At 39.3% G+C, this 22,466-nt stretch overlaps 1 protein-coding gene across 2 annotated transcripts in view; it reads left to right on the top strand.

The window, feature by feature from the left end:
* The window catches only part of TBL1XR1 (TBL1X/Y related 1), a 262,070-nt gene extending 239,948 nt beyond the window's left edge, over window positions 1-22,122 (top strand). For both annotated transcript variants that reach the window (XM_073626244.1, XM_073626243.1), the window contains exons 13-17: window positions 4,162-4,236; window positions 6,942-7,069; window positions 7,157-7,322; window positions 14,781-14,882; window positions 15,702-22,122. In XM_073626244.1, coding sequence (XP_073482345.1) covers window positions 4,162-4,236; window positions 6,942-7,069; window positions 7,157-7,322; window positions 14,781-14,882; window positions 15,702-15,728 — 498 coding nt within the window. In that variant the 3' untranslated portion in view covers window positions 15,729-22,122. The remainder of the gene's footprint in view (window positions 1-4,161; window positions 4,237-6,941; window positions 7,070-7,156; window positions 7,323-14,780; window positions 14,883-15,701) is intronic.
* Window positions 22,123-22,466: the final 344 nt, after the last annotated feature.

The following is a 22,466-nucleotide window of genomic DNA, read 5'->3' as shown; positions in this document are numbered from 1 at the left end:
CATTCCCCCATTATTGCTCAACCTGTGCTCTCCTCTTTTCTGTTCATAATGGTGAACCAGAGATGCTGAACTCTGAAATATGTACATGCCTCATATTTTCTTGCTTGTAATGTTAATATTTCAGAAAACATTCTTCAAAAAAAAAAAAAAAAACCCTAAACGAGTACCTTCATGTTCCACATTTACTGCCTCTTAGACATGGGATGCTTGGCATTCATAGATATTCAGGATGCCCACTCCCATATTCCCATTTACCCATCTCCTCTGGGGTTTCTTTGCAGTAGGAGACAAATGCTTGCAATTTGCTGTTCTTCCGGTTTGGTAATCACAAAGTTGCTTGCACACCTACACGCTCTCTTAAGAAATCAGAGCATCTGGATTACAGAGTATCTAAATGACCATCCAAAGAATTAATCTTCCTCAAACTGTCTTCAAATATCCGAAGAACTATTCTTCAAGCTTCCAATATCGACTTCTAAAAGTCTGTCCTCCAGCCTTCTTTTTGTCTGGAATACTTGGACCTTATCCTAGACACTGTACCTTCAGACTTCTCTCTCATGGTCATACCTTAAGATCCAAAGGACATCCCTCTGCGGTTTTGTTGAAAGTCCTGGGTTGCCTCATTTGAATTTGCAACCTTCACTCAGTTATACGCAAGGCCTCTCCAACACAACATTCTTTTAATTTCTCTGTGCTTTTCTCCAGGCAAACCAGGAACTTCCTAGCTTGGTAGATTGCCAATCCAGCCGTGAAAATGGGAAAGTTGTTTCTCCCACATTCATGGATGGCAATAACAGATGCCAGCCTCACAGGCTTGGGAGAAGTATTTCAATCTTAGTCAATGAAACGTAGTCACCTAGGGAACCAAAGCTTCCCATCAATCTCTTGGAATTAAGGGCAGTAAAATTGGTCTGCCCCTCTGGAAACCCAATCTGAGTACAATCGGGCAGTGCCACGGCATGGTTTATATCAATCCCCGGGGCTACCAGAAGTCAAGCAGCCATGAAGGGATGGCTCCTGGCTGAAAAAAGCTGTCCAGCAATCTCTGCTGTTCACATATCTGAGGAGTGAACAATTGGAAGATTATTTTCCTTATTTATCACCATCTAGACCACATGTGTCAAACACGCGGGCAGAATCCGGCCCTCCAAGTCATTTTTTGTGGCCCTCACACCCCTCCTGCAGCTGTGGCGCCTCCCTCATTTCTACCCCACCTAGTCTCAGCAGTCAGCATCAGAGAGGACGACAGAAATCCTCCTCCAGGTCCTGCGCTTCTCCGTGGCCTCCTCTTCTCTGCCCTCTTCCCCGTCTTGGTTGTGGACAGCAGAGAGGAGGACAGAACTCCTCCCACAAATCCTGCACTTTCCTGTGTAGCCGAGTAGCCCCGAGTACTTTCACACTGGGGAGTTGCGCTTGCAGGATGAGAAAAAAAGTCCTGCAAGCAGCATCTTTTGGGGTGGTGCGGGAGCGGTGTATACATTAAGCAGCGCTGCCAAAGAGCTTCGGCAGCAGCGCTTTTGACCCCTTCAAGGGGTTAAAAACGCACCGCTAAAACTAGCGGTGCTTTACCCCTACTGCCCCCACCGCCTCAGTGTGAAAGTGTCCTAACAGAGGAAGAGAAGAAATCTGTGGTTCTCATTGCACCAAACTGGTCCAGAAGAACCTAGTACAGACATACTCAAACTTCTAAGAGACGACCCCTAGCCTCTTAAACAGGCGAGTCCCGCTGCCTTATGGCCGCCTGTTCCATCCTGCTTCTCAGCCACTGGCTGTAACAGCATAGCTGTTGAAACCCAGGTGTTGAAGGACTGGCATATATCAGACTCTGTCATTCCCACAATACTCAAAGCTAGAAAATCTACTACTGTACTGCATTTCAATTCCCAGAGACTACTTGGTACCTCTCATTCTGACTACCCTACGGCCAGAACTTTACAAAAACTTGGCTCTAAGTACTCTTAAAGGACAGGTTTCTGCCTTGTCTGTTCTGTTCCAGAAACTTGTGGCTTCACTTTCCTTTGTTAAAGCCTTCATTTAATTGTCATGTCATTCATTTTAAGTGTCTTATGTATCGGATCCCCATTACAGCACACTTGTGCTTCCTTTGGATCTTAATTTGGTTCTTTTTGTCCAGCAGAAACCACCCTTTGAACACATTAGGGTACTTCATTTGGCTAATCTCTCCTGCAAAGTGGCTGTCTTAGTGGCTATCACATCTCAGACCCATTTCATTGCAATCTCTTGTAAGGAGCCCTTCATAATACTTCACAGGAAACAAAGTGAACTTGCATCCAAAACCTTTCTTTCTACCTAAGGTGGTATCAGCCTTTCACCCTAATGAAGACTTTGTCCTTCCTTTCTTGTGCCCTGCTCCTAGGCATCCCAAGGAAAAGTTTGGACTTGGAGCTATCATAGTCTATATGAAAGCCACAGCTTCGTCTTTCTAACTTGGTCTCAAAAGGGTCACCCTGCTTCCACGACTGCTATTGCTAGATGGATAGGACAACCTATTGCACAAGCTTGCTCTCAAAAGTTAGCAATTAAGGCTGCTACCTGATCTTCCATTTGTATCCTCTCTAAATTCTACCAGGTGGACCTCCAAGCCTCTGCTTATTCAGTTTTAGGCTGCAAGGTTCTCTCAGTTGCACTGCAAGTTGGGTCCTTGACCTTTGTTTTTGTTTTTTTAGGTCCATTTGCTCGGTTCTGTTTGCCCTGTTGTTGCCCCTCTCTGAATTCATTCTTTGGGGGTTGTCCCAGGGTCTACTTTTTTTTTTTTTTTTTTTATCTCCTGCATATGCACACAAGTTAATTCCACAGGAAAATAGAAAGCTTTTATTGCAGACGGGACATAGTGTCTTGTTCAATAAAAAAACAAACTTCCTTCTAGCAAATATTTACTCTTGGTAAATTTCCATATGAAAGGATAAGTTAACCGTTGGTAACATGTTGCATGTTACACCCAACATGTTAGAAATGCACTGCCCCCGCATCTCCCCGATCCCTACTGTGCCAGCTAGCGGGGTTTCTTCTCCACCCGCTAGCTGTTTTCAGTTCGTCCATGTCACTCATTCACAGTGCTGTGTGAATGGTAAACTACAATTTCTGGCAGCCTTTGCGGCTGTCGGCTTGTAGTTTTCAATAAACTACCACAGCACTGTAGTAGTTAATTTGTTCTTCCTGTCAGCATGTATCAGCTTCCTCAAAGGGGGAAGGAGATGCAGAGAAAGGTCTGCAGGAGATCTGCATGGTATCAGCAATCTGCTGATCGCTGGTGCAATGCTTTACAGCAGTGGTTCTCAACTCCTGTCCTCAGGACCTACGAACAGGCCAGGTTTGCAAGATAACTGAAATACATCACAGATGATATAATTTGCTGTTCAGTGATTGCAGTATTCTAGTCTGCATCTCCCCAAGGTAATACTTAAAATCTGGCCTGTTAGTGGGTCCTGAGGACAGAAGTTGAGAACCACTGCTTTACAGGCTCCTGCAACAAAAAATAATGCACATTTTTTACCTGCAAAAAAATGTGCATTTATTATTTTTTCTGAAAAGGTGAACTTATCCTTTAAAAGATAACTGTACTACTGGTACACATTGTCTAAGGTAACACCCCACCCATAATCTGAAGGACTGCTATGGGCTACAATGAGTATGCATCCCCGTAGAAATATAGGGATTGCAGCAGTGATGCACATGATGATGACCCAGCATGAAAACTTTCTCAAGCATGTTGAGTGGCTCCAGTCAGAGCTGCACAATGAAAATTACTAGAACAAGGGCAGAGGTTATGTATGACCAAATGGGCTGCACTTGGGGGACAGCTGAACGTTTGATACAAGATGTTCTTTAACATAATGACCTCAACCTGAACAATACGTGGTTCTTGTACTAACAGCTGTATAGTGTGACTGCTCACTGGTTCTTGCCTTTTTGCATACATTATGATGCCGGGAAAAAACATTTCTTTGACTATGATGTTGCAATTTAGCGAATTTGAATCTATTAAACCATAATATGAACTTTTAACTGAAATTTACTTAATTTATAAGTTGTGGATTTATTACAATACCTGCATCCCCCTTTGACTTAGCATATGAATGTATGGCAGTAATGTCTTGGAAGTACCGGTGCATTCTAATGTGTCATTGTTTCTGTTTGTAGAATGAAGTGAACGCAATAAAGTGGGATCCCACTGGTAATCTTCTTGCATCGTGTTCTGATGACATGACCTTAAAGGTACAGTTAAACTAAACCCAGTAAATTAGCTGTTACTATACAATAAAAACCATTTACTATGTTTACCACATTTACAGTGTATAACAAAAAAGTGTGTGTAGGGACAAAATCACAAAAATGTGTAATTTAACCAGCTATTATATGCATAAAATATAAATTGGCTTTCACATATCTCACAATACAGAGTTACAAAAAAAAGTGCACCCTACAGCATCACACCAGGTGCGAGAGCGTGTGCAAAAATCATGCTTTTAACCGCACGAAAAAGTGCTGCTTGCTGCAGACACTCATTTTTATGGCACCCCCAATCATCTGGCAAACGTGTGTACATTTGTGGCTGCCAAAATGCATGGTACCACCTGGTTTGATGCAGCGTGATTTTTGCATGTTTCATGTGCATAGGGCAGCCCATTGAAATGAATGTGCATGCATTTGGTTGCACCTTATGTTGTGAACAAACCATTAAGAGACGAAAATAATAACAATTTGTCATCTGGCAATAGTTTAATCTTTGTATACAGTGGGTATAGAAAAGAATCGCTGCCATTTTTTAAAATAATGACATTTTGTTGCTTTGCAGCCTGAAAGTAAGACAGTTTATTAATTTTTTTTTTTTTTTTTTTATTCAGCTGTATTTACAAGTGCAACTTAGAACATCAAGGTGAAAAATATAACACCAACGTGTCAGAAAAAAAATATATATATTCAAAAAACAGAATCACTGAGTTGGAAAAAAGGTCACCCCCCCCCCCCCCCCCCCCCCAATGCCAGTATTTTGTTGGACCACATTTTGTTTTAATTACAGCCTTTCATCCACAATCGACCATTTGTGGACTGCAGTCTTTAAGTCATCCCACAGATTTTCACTGAGGTTTATCTGCAAGGACATTCACCTTTTTCCTTATATCCTGACTACTGCTGCAGTCCCTGCTGCAGAGCAACACCCCCATAACAGGATATTACCACCTCCGCTGTATTGGATTTTGGCCAGACATATTGTTTGGTGTTGGTGTTTAGTCTCATCTGACCACCTTAACCAATTCAATCCCGGAAGAATTTACTCCCTTCCTGACTAGAGCACTTTTTGTGATTCGGCACTGCGCCGCTTTAACAATTGCGCGGTCGTGCGACGTTGTACCCAAACAAAATTGACGTCCTTTTTTTCCCCACAAATAGAGCTTTCTTTTTGTGGTATTTGATTGCCTTTGTGGTTTTTAGTTTTTGCGCTATAAACAAAAACAGAGCGACAATTTTGAAAAAAACGCATTATATTTCACTTTTTGCTATAATAAATATCCCCCAAAAATATATAAAAAAACTATTTTTTTCCTCAGTTTAGGCCGATATGTATTTTTCTACATATTTTTGGTAAAAAAATCACTAAGCGTGTATTGATTGGTTTGCCCAAAAGTTATAGCGTCTACAAAATAGGGGATAGATTTATAGCATTTTTATTATTTTTTTTTAGTAATGGCAGCGATCTGCGTAATTTTTTTTTTTTATCGTGACTGCGACATTATGGCGGACACATTGGACACTTTTGACACATTTTTGGGACCATTGACATTAATACAGCGATTAATGCTATAAAAATGCATTGATTACTGTAAAAATGTCACTGGCAGTGAAGGGGTTAACACTAGGGGGCGCGCAAGGGGTTAACTGTGTTCCCTGGGAGGTGATTCTAACTGAAGGGGGAGGGGGCAGACTGGAGGAAGTGATGGATCATGGTTCCTCGCTAATAGGAACACATGATCTGTCACTCCTGTCATAACAGAACAGGGTAGTGTGTGTTTACACACACTCGTCCCTGTTCTGTGTCTCCTCTTCACGATCGCTCATGGCCGGCGGTCAATGTGACCGGCGGCCACGAGCATCGGTACCCCCGCTGTGCAGCAGGTGCACGCGCCCGCTATCCTGACCCCGTGAGCCGACGTAGCTATACGGAGCCAACCTGCCGCAGTATAACTCTGGCAGGTGGTCAGGAAGCAGTTAAACACCACAAATTCTGGGGCCAAATGGAAAAAGGTGTTATGGTCAAATGAGACTAAAATTAAATTGTTTGGCCTCCAAACACCAAACGATATGTCTGGCGGAAATCCAATACAGCTCACCATGGTTGAAGGAGAGAAAGGTGAATGTCCTTGCATGGCTTAGTCAGAGCCCAGACTTAATCCCCATTGAAAATCTGTGGAATGACTTGTAGGCTGCAGTCCACAAACGGTCACCATCAAATGTAACTGAATTTGAGCAGTTCTGCAAAGAAGAGTGGGCAAATATTGCAAAGTCTAAATGTTCAAAGTTGGTAGAGACAAATCCCAACAGATTAAAAGGCTGTAATTAAATCAAAATATGGTTCAACAAAATACGAACATAGTGGGGGATCCTTTTTTCCATCTCAGTAATTCTGTTTCCCCCCGACATGTTGGTGTTATATCTTTCACTTGGATATTGCAAGTTGCACTAGCTGGATAAAACAAAAACTGTCTGTTTTCATTTCAGGCAGCAAAGGGGAGTGATTCTTTTCTATACCCACTATGTGTATGTGTGTGTGTGTGTGTGTATATGTATGTATGTATATATGTGTATATATATATATATATATATATATATATATATATATATATATATATATATATATATATATATATATATATATATAGTGTAAGGTCTCAATATTTATAATTTTTAACATTTGAATACAGATCTGGAGTATGAAGCAAGATAGTTGTGTTCATGACTTACAAGCACATAACAAAGAGATATATACCATCAAATGGAGTCCCACTGGACCAGGAACAAGTAATCCGAATGCTAATCTAATGTTAGCAAGGTAAATTGTTTTTTCTTTTGTTTTTTTCTTTGCAGCATCAATTTTGTCATTTTAATCTGCAACTTAAACATAATCATTTATTTACAGTGCATCGTTTGATTCTACGGTTAGATTGTGGGATGTAGAAAGAGGCATCTGCATTCACACGCTGACTAAACATCAAGAGCCTGTGTACAGTGTAGCCTTTAGTCCGGATGGCCGGTACCTGGCCAGTGGTTCCTTTGATAAATGTGTACACATCTGGAATACACAGGTATGTTCTGTATTTTGTATAATTTTTTTTCCTTGGTTATATGAGTAAATTATTAAATCTGTTCATTCATTTAAAACAGGATAGTTAAATTTGGATATTGAAACTAGAATATAACACTGTTTTTGGCGCTTTCTCTATATTTGCATACCAAGTCCACTTAAACTAATATTAGTAATGCATGGATGTTGGCAGGCTGTGGAACCTGTGACATGTCTTGGACACTGAGAAGATAATGATGGTAGCAAGTAACCTGCTTAAATTCTTTTTGCAGAAGATGTCAATGACCAGGTCTCAACTGTATAGTAGCTTGTGAGGCCTGTTAATAGCCAGAGCAAAAAAGTCTCTTCACTGTACTGGAAATTTATAAGCAACCATGTACCTGAATGTTTGTGGGAATCTGATTGTTCAGCAGCAGGATTTTGTCCTGAAATCTAATTGCCTTTAATGTGAGGTCAACCTAACTTCCAGAAGTGATTTACATGGAAAGTGTGTTCAGTTCTTTAGTACAATATGCAGCTGCACCTTTGCTAAACTATTACAACCTTTCTATGTAACCCCTCAGACACCCCACTCACCGAATGTTTACCACACAAGTAGGTCTTTCTGTGCATTGTGGAACAACCTCCTAATTAAATGATCACTAGGGAAACTGACAAGTTAATTTTACCATTTAACATGAAGATGGTCAATATAGCTGATGTGAATTTTTGGGGTAATGTGCACTTTAAATCCTCCCTCTCTAAACTCCTAAAATGTCAAACCCAATTTTGGGTATACATAACATATAAAACCATGCATTTGCCAATTAAAAACTCACATTTCTTAACCATTTCCTGACCGACATACATGTACAGTGGATATAGAAAGTCTAAACACCCCTGTTAAAATGTCAGGTTTCTGTGATGTAAAAAAATGAGACAAAGATAAATCATTTCAGAACCTTTTCCACCTTTATTGTGACCTATAAACTGTAAAACTCAATTGAAAAACTGAAATATTTTAAGGGGGGGGCACGGGATGAGTTAAAAATAAGTGTGCACACCCTCTTATAACTGGGGATGTAGCGCTGTTCAAAATTTAGAAATCACATTTAAACTCATGTTAAATAGGAGTGAGTACACACCTGCCATCATTTAAAGTTCCTCTGATTAACCCCACATAAAGCTAAGCTGTTCCATTTGGTCTTTCCTGACATTTACTTAGTCGCATCCTACAGCAAAAGCCATGGTCCGCAGAGAGCTTCCAAACTATCAGAGGGATCACATTGTTAGAAGGTATCAGTCAGGAGAAGGGTACAAAAGAATTTCCAAGGCATTAGATATACCATGGAACACAGTGAAGACAGTCATCATCAAATGGAGAAAATATGGCACAACAGTGACTTTACCAAGAACTGGCATCCCTCCAAAATTGATGAAAAGACAAGAAGAAAACTGGTCAGGGAGGCTGCCAAGAGGCCTACAGCAACATTAAAGGAGCTGCAGGAATATCTGGCAAATACTAGCTGTGTGGTACATATGACCACAATCTCCCATATTCTTCATATGTCTGGGCTATGGGGTAGAGTGGAAAAACGGAAGCCTTATTTTGCGAAGAAAAACATCCAAGCCCGGCTAAATTTTGCAAAAACACATCTGAAGTTGAAGTAATTGATACAATAAATATTATTGTACTTATGTATTAACTTGTCTATCCCTATAGTTAGCTAGTCTATTAAAACTCTGACCACATGTTACTATTGATATCACAATAATACAAGGTTAGCTATGAAACCAAGCACACGGCTTAATAACAAAGTGTTATTTATTTCCCAAGAAGAATGGAATACGCTAACACAAAATACTAAATGGATATTACAAACATGTATCAACAAAATATATCATATCAGAATATCAAAGATATGTATCACAAGGTTCTCCGCAAGGCTTTGTATCATCAGCCTAGGCTCAGATGTTGAAGAGACCAGTTCTTTCCCTCACTCAGTCTTTTATGCTTCGATCATACACCATTCAAACCCAACCCCAGTGCCATCCCATTAGACTTTCGACAAATCGGCATTTATTGGGGCAGTACTTCTCAACAGATTATATTATTGTCTGTCCTGCTGTACTTTGGCCCCTAAGGGGCAGCATTGTCCATGTCAACTCTGGGTGCCTGTTGATCCTTTGATCTTTGTCACCCACTGTCATCAATCATCTGGCAGCCATGGCTCTCTTTGAAGATTACTTGCAACGTATTGTCAGCAATAGACTTTCCGGAGCCAAGTTAAACAGATGCCGATTCTGATATGCTACCAAGCTTTGATGTGCAACTGGTTACATTCCAACTTGGGGCCATCTGCCTGTTATCAACCAGGGAATGAAATACGAGAAATACAACATTAGACCATGTTATGTTCCAAAAGCATGTGGGAAAATATGTTATGGTCTGATGAAACCAGGGTTGAAATTTTTGGCCACAATTCCAAAAGATATGTTTGGCGCAAAAACACTGCACTTTACCAAAAGAACATTATACCCACCGTGAAGCATGGTGGTGGCAGCATCATGCTTTGGATCTTTTTTTTTCAGCTGGAACAGGGGCCTTAGTCAAGGTAGAGGGAATTATGAACAGTTCCAAATACCAGGCAATATTGGCACAAAACCTTCAGGCTTCTGCTAGAAAGCAGAACATAAAGAGGAACTTTATCTTTCAGCATGACAACGACCGAAAGCATACATCAAAGGAATGGCTTTACCTGAAGAAAATTAAAGTTTTGGAATGGTTCAGCCAGAGCCCAGACCCAAATCCGATTGAAAATCTGTGGGGTGATCTGAAGAGGGCTGTGTACAGGAGATGCCCTCGCAATCCGACAGATTTGGAGTGTTTTTACAAAGACGAGTGGGCAAATATTGCCAAGTCAAGATGTGCCATGCTGATAGACTCATACCCAAAAAGTCTGAGTGCTGTAATAAAATCAAAAGGTGCTTCAACAAAGTATTAGTTTAAGGGTGTGCACACTTATGCAACCATATTTTTTTTTAGTTTTACTTCCCTCCACCTAAAAGATTTCAGTTTGTTGTTCAACTGAGTAGTACAATTTATAGGTCACATTAACCACTTGCCGACCAGCCACCATCATTATACTGCAGCAGGTTGGCTCGTTTCCACAAATCGCTGTAACTGTACATCGGCACCTTTTAAGAGCCATAGCAGGCCTGCGCGGCGGGGAACCTGATGCACGTGGCCGCGATGCCGGCTAGCCACCCGCAATCGTTGACATGAGAGCCAGAAAGGGCACAAATCCCCGTTCTGGCAGGAGAGGACAGATCGGCTGTTCCTAGTAATTAGGAACAGCGATATGTCTCCTTCTCTAGTCAGTCCCATCCCCCCCACAGTTAGAAACACACGCGAGGGAACACATTTAACCCCTTGATCGCCCCCTAGTGTTAACCCCTTCCTGCCAGTGTTATTTACACAGTAATCAGTGCATATTTATAGTACTGATCGCTGTATAAATGTCAGTGGTCCCAAAAATGTGTCAAAAGTGTCTGATCTGTCCGTCCGCATTGTCACAGCCCCGCAAAAATTCGCAAATCACTGCCATTGCTAGTAAAAAAAAAAAAAATGCCATAAATCTATTCCCTATTTTGCTATAACTTTTGCGCAAACCAATCAATATAAGCTTGTGATATTTTTTGAAAAAAAAAAAAAAAAAAAGTAGCATACATATCGGCCTAAACTGATTGAAGAAATTTTTTTTTGGGGGGGGGGGGGGGGGATATTTATTATAGTAAAAAGTAAAAATTATAGTTTTTTTTTTTCCAAAATTGTCGCTCTGGCTTTGTTTATGGCGCAAAAAATAAAAACAGCAGAGTTGATCAAATACCAACAAAAGAAAGCTATTTGTGGAAAAAAAAGAACGTCAATTTTTTTGGGGGTACTGCGTCACACGACTGTGCAATTGTCAGTTAAAGCAAAAAATGGCCTGGTCATTAACAACTTAAGGATTGAGCCTCTTTCTGAGATTTGTTTACAAGTTAAAAACTTTTTTTCTTTATTTCTGCTAGAAAATTGCTTTATATATTTTTTCCCCTATCCCCCTAGAGCAGGGATATGCAATTAGTGGACCTCCAGCTGTTGCAAAACTACAAGTCCCATTATGCCTCTGGGTGTCATGCTTGTGGCTGTCAGTCTTGCTATGCCTCATGGGTCTTGTAGTTCTGCAACAGCTGGAGGTCCGCTAATTGCATATCCCTGCCCTAGAGAATAAAATGGCGGTCGGTACAATACTTTCTGTCACACCGTATGTGCGCAGCGGTCTTACAAGCGCACTTTTTTTTTTTTTTTTTTTTTGGAAAAAATACACTTTTTTTAATTAAAAAATAAGACAGCAGTAAAGTTAGCCCAATTTTTTTTTCCATATTGTAAAAGATAATGTTACGCTGAGTAAATTGATACCCAACATGTCACGCTTCAAAATTGCGCCCGCTGGTGGAATGGCGACAAACTTTTACCTTTAAAAAATCTCCATAGGCAACGTTTAAAAAATACTACAGGCTGCATGTTTTGCGTTACAGAGGAGGTCTAGGGCTAGAATTTATTGCTCTCGCTCTACCGATCGCGGTGATACCTCACATGTGTGATTTGAACAGTTTTCGTATGCGGGCGCTACTCACATATGCGTTCACTTCTGTACGCGAGCTCTGTGGGATGGGGCACGTTTAAAAAAATTTATTTTTTCTTATTTATTTTACCTTTTATTTTTACTCTATTCTTTTAAAAAAAAAAATTGTCACTTTTATTCCTATTACAAGGGATGTAAACATCCCTTGTAATAGAAAAAAAGCATGGCATGAGATCCGGGGTCAAAAAGACCCCAGATATCATATTTACACTAAAATGCAATAAAAAAAAAAAGAATTTTGTCATTTGAAAAAATGAAGAAAAAAAATGGCCCTTTAAGACATTTTGACGTCGCTTCCGGCTTGCAATGATATGGAGACGGGTGGGGGCCATTTTCCCCTCACTCGTCTCCATGTCACACAAGGGACAACATCCGATCGCGGCCAACGGCTCTGGTAAGCGGCGGAGGGCATCGGAGCACGACGGGAGGGGGGGAGCCCTCTCCCGCCACTGATAAAAGTGGTCTCGCAGTGAATCCGCCACAGAGACCACTTTTATCTTGAAGCGGACCGCCCACTGAAGAAGAGGATACCGGGGTTATGGCAGCTAACTGCTGCAATACCAACGATACTCCACTTCAAAGTAGCGACGTATAACGACTGTGAGCGGTCCGGAAGTGTTTAAAGTGGCATTTTAACCAAATATGTAAACACAAAACAAAAAAATTAATAAATGAACAGTGATAAAAAAAATTATAAAAAGTGAAAGGTCCCAAACAGTGAAGCATGTGACTTATGTAAAGTCCTCCAATGGCTTTTTAAGATTTTAGTGGTTCCTTCAATGAAGAATGGACCAGCCACCAAAGGTTCACTGAAAATCTTGTGACTTTATAATATGAACACAGTGAATATACCAGCTGCACAATGTTCGACCCTTTGCCTAATACCCAGCCAGGGCCTTTTCCTCCAAAGACTGCGGATGTTTGGCCTGGTCAGACGGTCTAGTAAGCTGTTTGGTCAGGAAAGTAGTTACAGCTTATGGATCCATACACGGTACAAGTAGCGATGAGGCGATGGCAGATCAAAAAGAAAGGGCAGGGAAAATCGCCATGGGTAAAACCAGATGGTTGTTTATTCGAAAATAAAAAAAACAATATCGCTTGCAAAGCGTATACCAATTCAATAAAAAATGCGTCCGGCAACAATGCCGACGCCCGCTCATACGGAACGTAATCAACGGGGTGACAGCAGGTCGCTGGACGCATTTTTTATTGTTACCTTTTATTGAATTGGTATACGCAAGCAATATTGTTTTTTACTTTTGAATAAACAACCATCTGGTTTTGCCTATGGTGAGATTTTTTTTTTTTTTTTTTTTCCTCCCCTGCACTTTCATTGTGAGCTGTTATTGCCCCATCGCTACTTGTGCCGTGTATGGGTCCATAAGCTGTACCTCCAACTACTTTCCTGACCAAACGGCTTACTACACCATCTGACCAGACCAAATATCTGTTCATCAAATTCATGATATCAGCTGCAATTGGGAACAAGTCCAGACATTCTCAGGGATATGAGGTTTGCAGGGTTTAAATAAGTTTTCACCGAGGAATTGCATGTGAATACAATATAATTGGCTTTCAAGAATGTAAAAAACATACAAAACAATATAATGGAATGTCAACACTTACAGACAATGATGTCTGGAACTGTCTTGCAGCCTGTGAACTTTGTCCCAGTAAACTTATGGCTGTCTTACAAAAAAAATATATATATATATGAAGTTCAGCTTTTAAATGTACATATTATTTTACATCATATTTACTCTTCAAATTTCCATTATTAACCATTGCGTAAAAGTGGTAGTAAGCGCCGCTTGGTGACTTCACCTACAGGTAAGCTTATAAGAGCCTACATGTTGGTATGAGGAATCTCTCTAAATTAAACTGTGTGCAGCTGGTGATGTCACCGGTGCATGCACTCTGAAGGGGTGGTATACTGAGTATGCAATCCCTTTAGAGCGCTGTGCCGTGGTCGAGGCTCCCGTGTGCATGCGTGGGAATGACATCATCACGAGCATTCAAACGGCCAGAGCCTGGAAGGAAAACCGGGTGAAGATGGAAGGCCCTGTCAGTGATGATGGTGTGCCTCTGGAGGGCTTTGTTTTAAGGCAAGTCTTTCATAATGTGTTCATATGCAATGCATACTAGCACATTATGACAAAAACTTGCAGGGACCTGTGGTTTGTTTTTTTTTTTTTTTTGAATACTTTACTTTTGCTTTAACGATAATTATTACTAATTATTACATATAATCTGAAATTATGGATTAATATGAACATTCTACTACAAACGCCTGTCAAATTGGGCCAACATCAATCTGGATTTGCCTGTCTACATAGACCCTGTCCCCTGCCATTTATTTGCTAAGTCTTAACTAGCTTCTGGTATCATAGTTTTATTAGCTTATTATCCTCCTACCAGTAGATTCCTAATTTTTTTCCACTTATTGGCTAAGCTGTCCAGCAGAAGTAGCAGTTCCAGGGAGTTTTGATAGGGTGCTTACAGACAGCTTTTCATATGGTTTAAAGATTTTTTTTTTTTTTTTTCTAAAATCTTTAAACCATATGCTTGAACTGTTGAAAAAAAAATTGCAGCTGAAGCTGGGCTTTTTATTTGTAAATCCTTCGCCCCCATTCCTCATCCATTGCTCCTCAACTAGTTGGGATTTTGATTTTTGAAACATTGTGAATGCTACCACATTCTATTTGAAATACCTTTGCAAATGTTATTACAGTATTTAGATGTACAGAATGAAATATAATATGTCAATTTTTTTTGTCTTGTTTTTCCTCTAGACGGGTGCATTAGTTCACAGCTATCGGGGAACAGGGGGCATATTTGAAGTTTGTTGGAATGCAGCAGGAGACAAAGTTGGAGCAAGTGCATCAGATGGTTCAGTAAGTGTGAAAACTTTCCATGTATCTTTTTAGACTTTTTTTTTTTTCTACCTTAATGTTTGGAGTATACATTGGAAGTTCTGTTAAGCAGAAAGCCAAGATTGCATTTTTCACAAGAAAGTTGCTCTGATTCTGTACTTTCCACTGCCCAGCATGCTTCCAGTTCCTGCAGGTTTCCCAGATTATTTAAAAAAGTATTTGGTCTCAAAAATACTGTGGGAGACTTTTTTGACAGAAGGAAGAGCATCAAATTTAAAACAAAACATAACTATATTGAGAAACTTAATACTGTGTACAATCTGTGATGAAAAAGATATGACTCTATATATGGCTGTAGAATGGCCTATATACATGACACTGCATGAAACTCATTGCTATGAAATGTTTTGATGTATTTTTGCTGCCTTAAACCTGTATAGGGGGAAAATATAAGCACTTTTCTGCAATACATTTATGTTTCCTCTTATATTTTTAAAATACTTGTTGATCTGTAAGGTGAAACCTAACTTCTGTGTCTAACACTGTCTGCTGCACTGAAATCCCCCAGTGCTAAGCTCTTCCCTCCTTGACTACTGAACACCTCCCGTTATATTATGGAGATTCTCTGTATTCCAAATGTCCAGCAGGGCTAACACTGCTACGGAAATCTGTTCAATAGATGCATTGATAGCTCAAAGTTAGGAGCACACTATTTTTTCCCTAACACATTTTCAGGTTTGTTCATTTTTTAATTTATTTTTTAGTATGCACAGCCCTGAATTTTACATATATGGAACATTTGGGTGTATTAAATTGACTAAATTTCTTTTTCTAATGCAGGTTTGTGTATTAGACCTACGAAAATAGCGCTACTGGTTGGAAGCCATGGACCGACTATGAATGTGTACATAGCCAAAATGACTGTCCCTGACCCATGTACTGCTATAGTCCCATTTAACCATGGCCAGTCCACTGCAGCCAAACCGAAATTAAGTCCTATAAATATTTTAAGATGGGGGGGGGGGGGGGGAAATCCCTACAATTGTGGCACCTCAAAGAGGACAAAATTCTTTAGTCGCATCTGGTGAGTTTGTGTGCTGGGAACAGAATTCTTCACGACGCCTGGAAAGGAAGAGGAGGACTCCGGACACACACACAGAGCATAATTGCACCAAATTTGGAGGATTGTGGTCAAAATACATTCAACTACCTTGTGTGTCTCCTTCCCCCGCTTATTTTTTCCTGTCTTTTTTGTTACTTTTGTGTTTTATTTTCTGGTCAGTCTACCTGTACAGAGAATGTGGGCTTTTATACTTGAGCAATAGTTTGTGGCTTTGAAACATTATATTTGGGGCTTAAAAAGAAATATCAGATGGCTGTATCAAATAACTTTACACATTTTGTTTGCTTTGGCTTTTTCTTTGTACAAATAGTTCTGTTTTCGCACAAGTATGGAAAGATGAGAATGACTTGGTACACAGCTCTGATGGATGTAATGGCATAATGTACTGCCTGCAGCACATGCAAGAGCGTTTATTTTAATAACTTAGTTATTAAGGGTAGTAGTGCTGTGTAACCAATCAGGAATTAGTTCATTGGTAATATCAGGCCTGATTTATGATGGATTTGAAATGAGTTGATACATGGAAGTACTTTGTTATTAGATAAAGTCCATAGTACTTCACTCAGAGATACTACTTACAGGTAAATTTGTTTATATTTTATTTTTTTGGTGACGTGGCTGAATGCTTATTTGGGACAGAATTCTGCCAAACCTGAAGGGCACAAATAACAAAGATCAGACCACAGACATGCAAGTGTCTTTGTTTCTGTTAGACCATAAACACATTATGGTTTACTTGTGCTCTACTACAATAGGAGTAAAGTTCCCTTATCCAACAACTTTTAAAATTTTTTTAAACAGATATACTGTTTCCTTTGCGACAAAAACCATTTTTTCATCCCCCTATATTCTTTAAATAAGCATATTTTTTAAATACCAGGCATACCTGCATAAACCTTAAAAAGAAATTCCAGTGTTAATGGAATATTAGATATTTTGTTTGCGTCCCATAGAGAGAGTTCCATTATATATGAATATCAATAACATAGGAGGAGCAAGCGGTTCACCGTGTATAATTATTTTAGGCTTTATTTTTAATCCAGGTTTTAGGCTGAACTATATAAGACTGAGCAAATTATTTATACGTTTATGTTTCTGCACCTGTTTAAACAAAAACCCTACAAGTTCCATGCTGCTATTCAAAATAGTTTCAATACCTGCTTCCCTCTCACCCCTTTAGATTTTTATAATTTTCATACATAAAATATATATATATTAGTAAAAATATTGCCACCTTTTAAACAGCATAGTTGAGCTATGTTCCCTGCTTTTGGGAAACAGTCTGGTGGTTGGGCCAAGTATACATTATTGTAAATTAACTGAGCATGGCAGTTATGTCACAAGCCTTTTATCAGAAATGTTTTTATTGCTAAAATTTTAGTGAATACAACCACTGAAGGACCAGAGAGATCTATGTGACTGGATCAATTGTTGAGCAATGTACTGCAGAGATTGTTGAAAACACTGTGAATACAAAAGTTTTATCTCAATTTTCTTCATAGGTCAAGAGTGTCTTCAGAGAAGTGTTATCCAAATGTTGGGGTTGCTTGTGTTCTAGTTTTTGTCTCCTGCATTTGTTTTTGTCAAAAAAAAAAAAAAAATGGAGTGTGGTTGGAAACTGAATGGCATAGCAGATAGATCTGAAGTTTGAAGGAATGTACACATAGGAGTTGATCACAGCATGTTTACTTTTGTTTCTCTTCTATATCTCCATTGTGTTTTGACAAAAAAATGTGGTAGATACAGAGCGTTTAAATGGCCTTGTGAACTCTGGTTAAAATAAATCTGTGAAAATACCTAGGCTGCCATTGCCTAACTCACCTTTTGAAAATACTAGTTTCCTGCCTGTTTCATGTGCTTTTGTATTTTTGGTCATTTGGACTGAGTTTTCTAGCTGCATGCTAGCTCCAGGACAGTGGCCTAGTAGCAGTTTAAGGCCAGAGTAACAAAGATAAATATTGGGAATAGATCTGCAGTTGCATCTTTTGCAACTCTATCAGTGCAGGTTTTCTTTAAAACCCAGGACCGGCTCCAAAAAAAAAAATTCCATGTGGGATTCAAAATAAAGTATAAAACTCGCTACATTCATGCCCCCTGCAGACTTGCTTCTCTGCAGTCCAGCCCTAGCCCTTTTTCAGGTTGAATTTTGCCCAGTGTCATCTTACCCACTTCTTCAGTCCAGGGCATCGAAAACCTACCCTTAAAAGGGTGCTTTATCAAGCCGCCCTGGGCTCACAGGAGAACGCTGTAAGAATCTGTACCACATCAGTTTGTGGTGCTGTTCAATGCAATAGTCAGGGCTCGCTCACTGCAGAAGGAAGTAAAGGGCTCAAGATCAGATCAGGAACTGCAGTATTTTAGGTATGTATACTGTTTTCATTTGTCATGGTATAGCTAGTACAGTTTAGTGCTAGTTGGTCACATTCCAACTGTACTTGTTCTGTAGTGTTAAGGCATTTTGTAGCTTCTCCAAGCCACTTCAGTTCCAATGATACCCCAGAAATCTTATCCACACAGGTAGCACAGACACCCTAATCCTATCACCATGGAATGTGTAAATGTTCATTGTCCAAAAATAGGATGGTAGATGTGAAATTTGTGGAGCCGCCTTAAAGTTACATAATTAATTAAAGCCTTTGGTGTTAGAACATCTGCATAGGTGCTTACACCTTTAGCCATGTAAATCAATTAATGTGATACTGAAGTCTTTTTTTTTTTTTTTTTCCTTTAAAAATAACAAACATGTTATACTTACCTGCTCTGTCCAGTGGGTTTTGCGCAGAGCAGCCAGAGCCTCCTCTTCTTGGGTCCCTCGCTGGAGCTGCTGGCCCTTCCCTCCTGTCGAGTGCCCCCACAGCAAGCAGCTTGCTATGGGGGCAGCCGACTTGCAGCTGTGTGTCTATTCAGACACAGAGCCATGGTTCGGTCTCACCCCCTCTCTTCTCATTGGCTAACTGACTTTGACAGAAGTGGGAGCCAAGGGCGCCGCTGCTGCTGTATCTCAGTCAATCAGGAGGGAGAGTCCTGGATGGCCGAGGCAATTGTGCACATTGCGGGAATGAGATGGGGCTCGGATAAGTATGAGGAGGGGCTGCTGCACGCAGGTTTTTTATCTTCATGCATAAAATGCATGAAGATAAAAAAACCACCTGCCTTTAGAATCACTTTAACGCTGAAATCACCAGAGTAGCGAACAGCATTATATGTGGAAGACAGATGGTGTTGAAGGTCCTCGCCACTTCTCTTTTTTTCTCCCCAAGGAGTATGCTACTTTCCCACCTCCCATCCTGTTTTTGAACAATCAGTACCTTCACATTTCATGGTAATTTAATTAAGAGGTCTGTTACCTGTGTGGATAAAAAAAAGCTGGGTATCATCCTAAAAGTCATTGGAACTGAACTGGCTTGGGGATAGTTTCCAAAATGTCCTCAACATTACAGAACTAGTCCATTATCCTGTGTTTTAAAAACCTACCAAAGGACAAGTGGGGGAGGGTTACAGAAAGCTAGACTAGGGCACTAAAGAACATCCGTAATGAAAAAATATGGAGGAAACCATTTTTAGCCTTTCAAAAATTGCTAGAGGTCTTGCTGTGACTAGCTTCAGTATTAGTTAAATACTGCAAGTATATAGCAAACAAATCTAGTATCTCTACTTGTGAGGATCAGTAACAAGAGTATTGAAGGCAAATGATTAGTGTGACATCCAAGCAGCTAGTATTTTCAGAATTAGTGCCACACTAGCAGCGTACATGCTTCTCCCATTAAATATCCTTTTTAGAACAACCAAAGCGGCCTCCCTTTGCTGTTAGTCTGTTTATAAGAAATTCCAGTGGGCGCTTTCCTTTCTGCACATGTCTGGAGTAAAATACGATTATGATTATTAAGAGAATTATGTTAAAGTGGACTCCTCACAATGTAATAATTATATTGTGGAACTCTACTTTAGCTCTATTGCCAAACATTTTATACTCCTTTTCCCATAATAGCAATGTCATTCAGCTACACATTGGAAGCTTTTCTTTGAATATGGTAAATAGTTGCTTTCCTATGCAAAGTACCTGTCCCTTGCAGGGAAAGCAACACATTTTAATTATTTTTATTTTTCATATGTAACTTACCAGCCTCATTAACATGACTTTTGCCAGTCTAATATCCTATGGTCATCTATAGTAACTAGAAAGCATACTATACATAATTGGATTAATATGTATATATGTGGAGAAATACTATATCACATTATTGATATGGTGTGTTTTTTAGTAAACAAGTCCACTTGAACATGCTTCTGTAGTTGAACAGGATGACGGTGTTAGTAGTTTAAACATCTTCAACTGGTTTGCTAAAACTAGAAGAAAGAATGAATTGCCAATTTCAACCAAATATTAGCTTAAAATCCATGTGCTTCTTCTGTTTGCCATGGGCACCACACTTTTTTCCAGATCCTTTTTATCCTTGCTTAAAATACATTAAACATTTAGTGTTTGATTTGACGGGTCCTGTAATGCAAAGTGCATTGTAAGTTGCCTTCAAATACAACATGTTTTCTGTAGAGCAGAGCTAGTGTGGATAGGAAGGGAAAGGTAACACTGTTCCTGTGATGCAAAAAGTATTTTTATTGGTGGCTTGTATGTACACACCAATCTTTAGGAAAAAAGAAAAATCACAAGCTTACACAGCTGTTACACACAATTAGTCCTTCCCACATTCTCTTTCATGTAAAATCAATAATTTTATTTGTGCATTTACTCATTATTAGGTGAAAATAACAAAGTAGCCATATATTTTAACAGAATTTTTTTGTTCCTGTGCGTATGCATCTAAAAGATGCATCCCAATACAGCCATGACTGTTGTAAACTTGATTTTTGTATTATATTTTGGTATAATACAAACTCAATTACTTTCTTCTATGGGCGTTTTCATTAATATTAACATCAACTGACCTGTTCCTATGTTCTTCCCCCCTTCACAGTGCACCGTTATTTTTTGTTTTTTTTGTTTTGCTTTTCTCTTTTTATTGTGCATTTACAATGTTATCAATGTTCAGAAGCTTTCCTAATTAAAAAAAAAATAAATAAATAAAAAAAAAAGTCTGGCAGTTAATTTTTGCTAGAAGACTATGTATGTGGCTGATGTTAAAGAAATGTGTGCAATAATGATAGAGAACCAAGTGCTCCCAGGAATAGACACAAATGTTTTGATTAATGCTGCAAAGCATTGGCTGGATTGATGTTTTACTGTCTTGGCTCGAATATGAACTGAGCAACACCAATAATTTTTCATATTTTTTTTAAATCGACTTTTTATATATTTACGTGCTGATGTAAAACGGTTTAATTCCACCTAATGTAAAAAAAATATAACAAATACTTAATTTTAGAAGTGTTTAAAATATTATGAGGATACTTTGTAATTAATTCTGCTGCATCATAAAGAAAATGTGGCTTTTCCTTGCACTTCAGCTGTTTCTAGTCTGAATATCTCCAACTGTTAGATTTTAATTGGACGTTTCAACCTGTGCTCTGATTATCCCCCTCAGTATGCTTTTACTTTTCCAACCTTTTAAACAAGGCACTTAAAATTCAGACCACAGGTAGCTATGTGATCTTTTATTTAATAAAGCATTCTAGGTTGTGTAGCCATAAAGCTATACAGTAAGCATTATGGATACTCTACAAAATATTGGTGTGTAGCTTCCAATTCCTCTATATATGCGTGAGAAGTCCCTGCTTGTGAAAATACAATTCCTTTGGGTCTAATTCTGTGAGCCTATCAGCAGCACTGGAGTCACAAGTCTGCATCCTTTCTTGTGCTATTCAACTAACCAATGTATAAACCTGAACCAGCCCACTGCAGTTTTTTGTACATGTTAAATACTTTTATTGTTTGGTTTTCATGATAACTTGTCTAACAGATTACTTTTTTTTTTGGTGTTCTGTACTGTCCTGGACCCATGTTAATTACACTTTGATGTATTTTGGTTCCACAACATACGTTTCTCCAGGTCCCCTACCCTACTTAGCCTTGTTTTGACACATTTTTTCTGTTGCATTTACCTTTTTGCATTGTATTGCTCTGACAACTGTAATTTGATTCAGATCTGAAAGAGGTCCAGAATAAAATATATTTTGATATTATTGTGTAGTATCTTGTCTGTCTTTTCATTAAAAAAATATTTCAAGTGCTCCTACAACCTTTTGTTAAAATACAGTATCCTATATAGGGACCAGCAACATGGACTGGTAAGACAGGGCCATCTGGTTTCTGTCCTATAATATCTCATAAAGACAAATGGACAAAAGGTGCTGCAATCTAAGTGTATCTGTTTATTAAATTGTATAACTAAAAACAAAGGGTAAGCTTGCGCTCAGAACTGGAAGAAAGAGGCATATTATCAGTCCCAGTAAGCTGGCCAGGGTCAGGCGGAAGCTGGGTTGGACTTCTGTGTCTCCCGCTGTGGGTGGATAAAAGCGTAAGGGCA

The sequence above is a fragment of the Aquarana catesbeiana genome, linkage group LG04 (genome assembly GCF_042186555.1).
Source record: "Aquarana catesbeiana isolate 2022-GZ linkage group LG04, ASM4218655v1, whole genome shotgun sequence".
Classification (NCBI taxonomy): domain Eukaryota; kingdom Metazoa; phylum Chordata; class Amphibia; order Anura; family Ranidae; genus Aquarana; species Aquarana catesbeiana.
The sequence above is the reverse complement of the archived record's forward strand: the minus strand, read 5'-3'. Positions and strand labels throughout refer to the sequence as shown.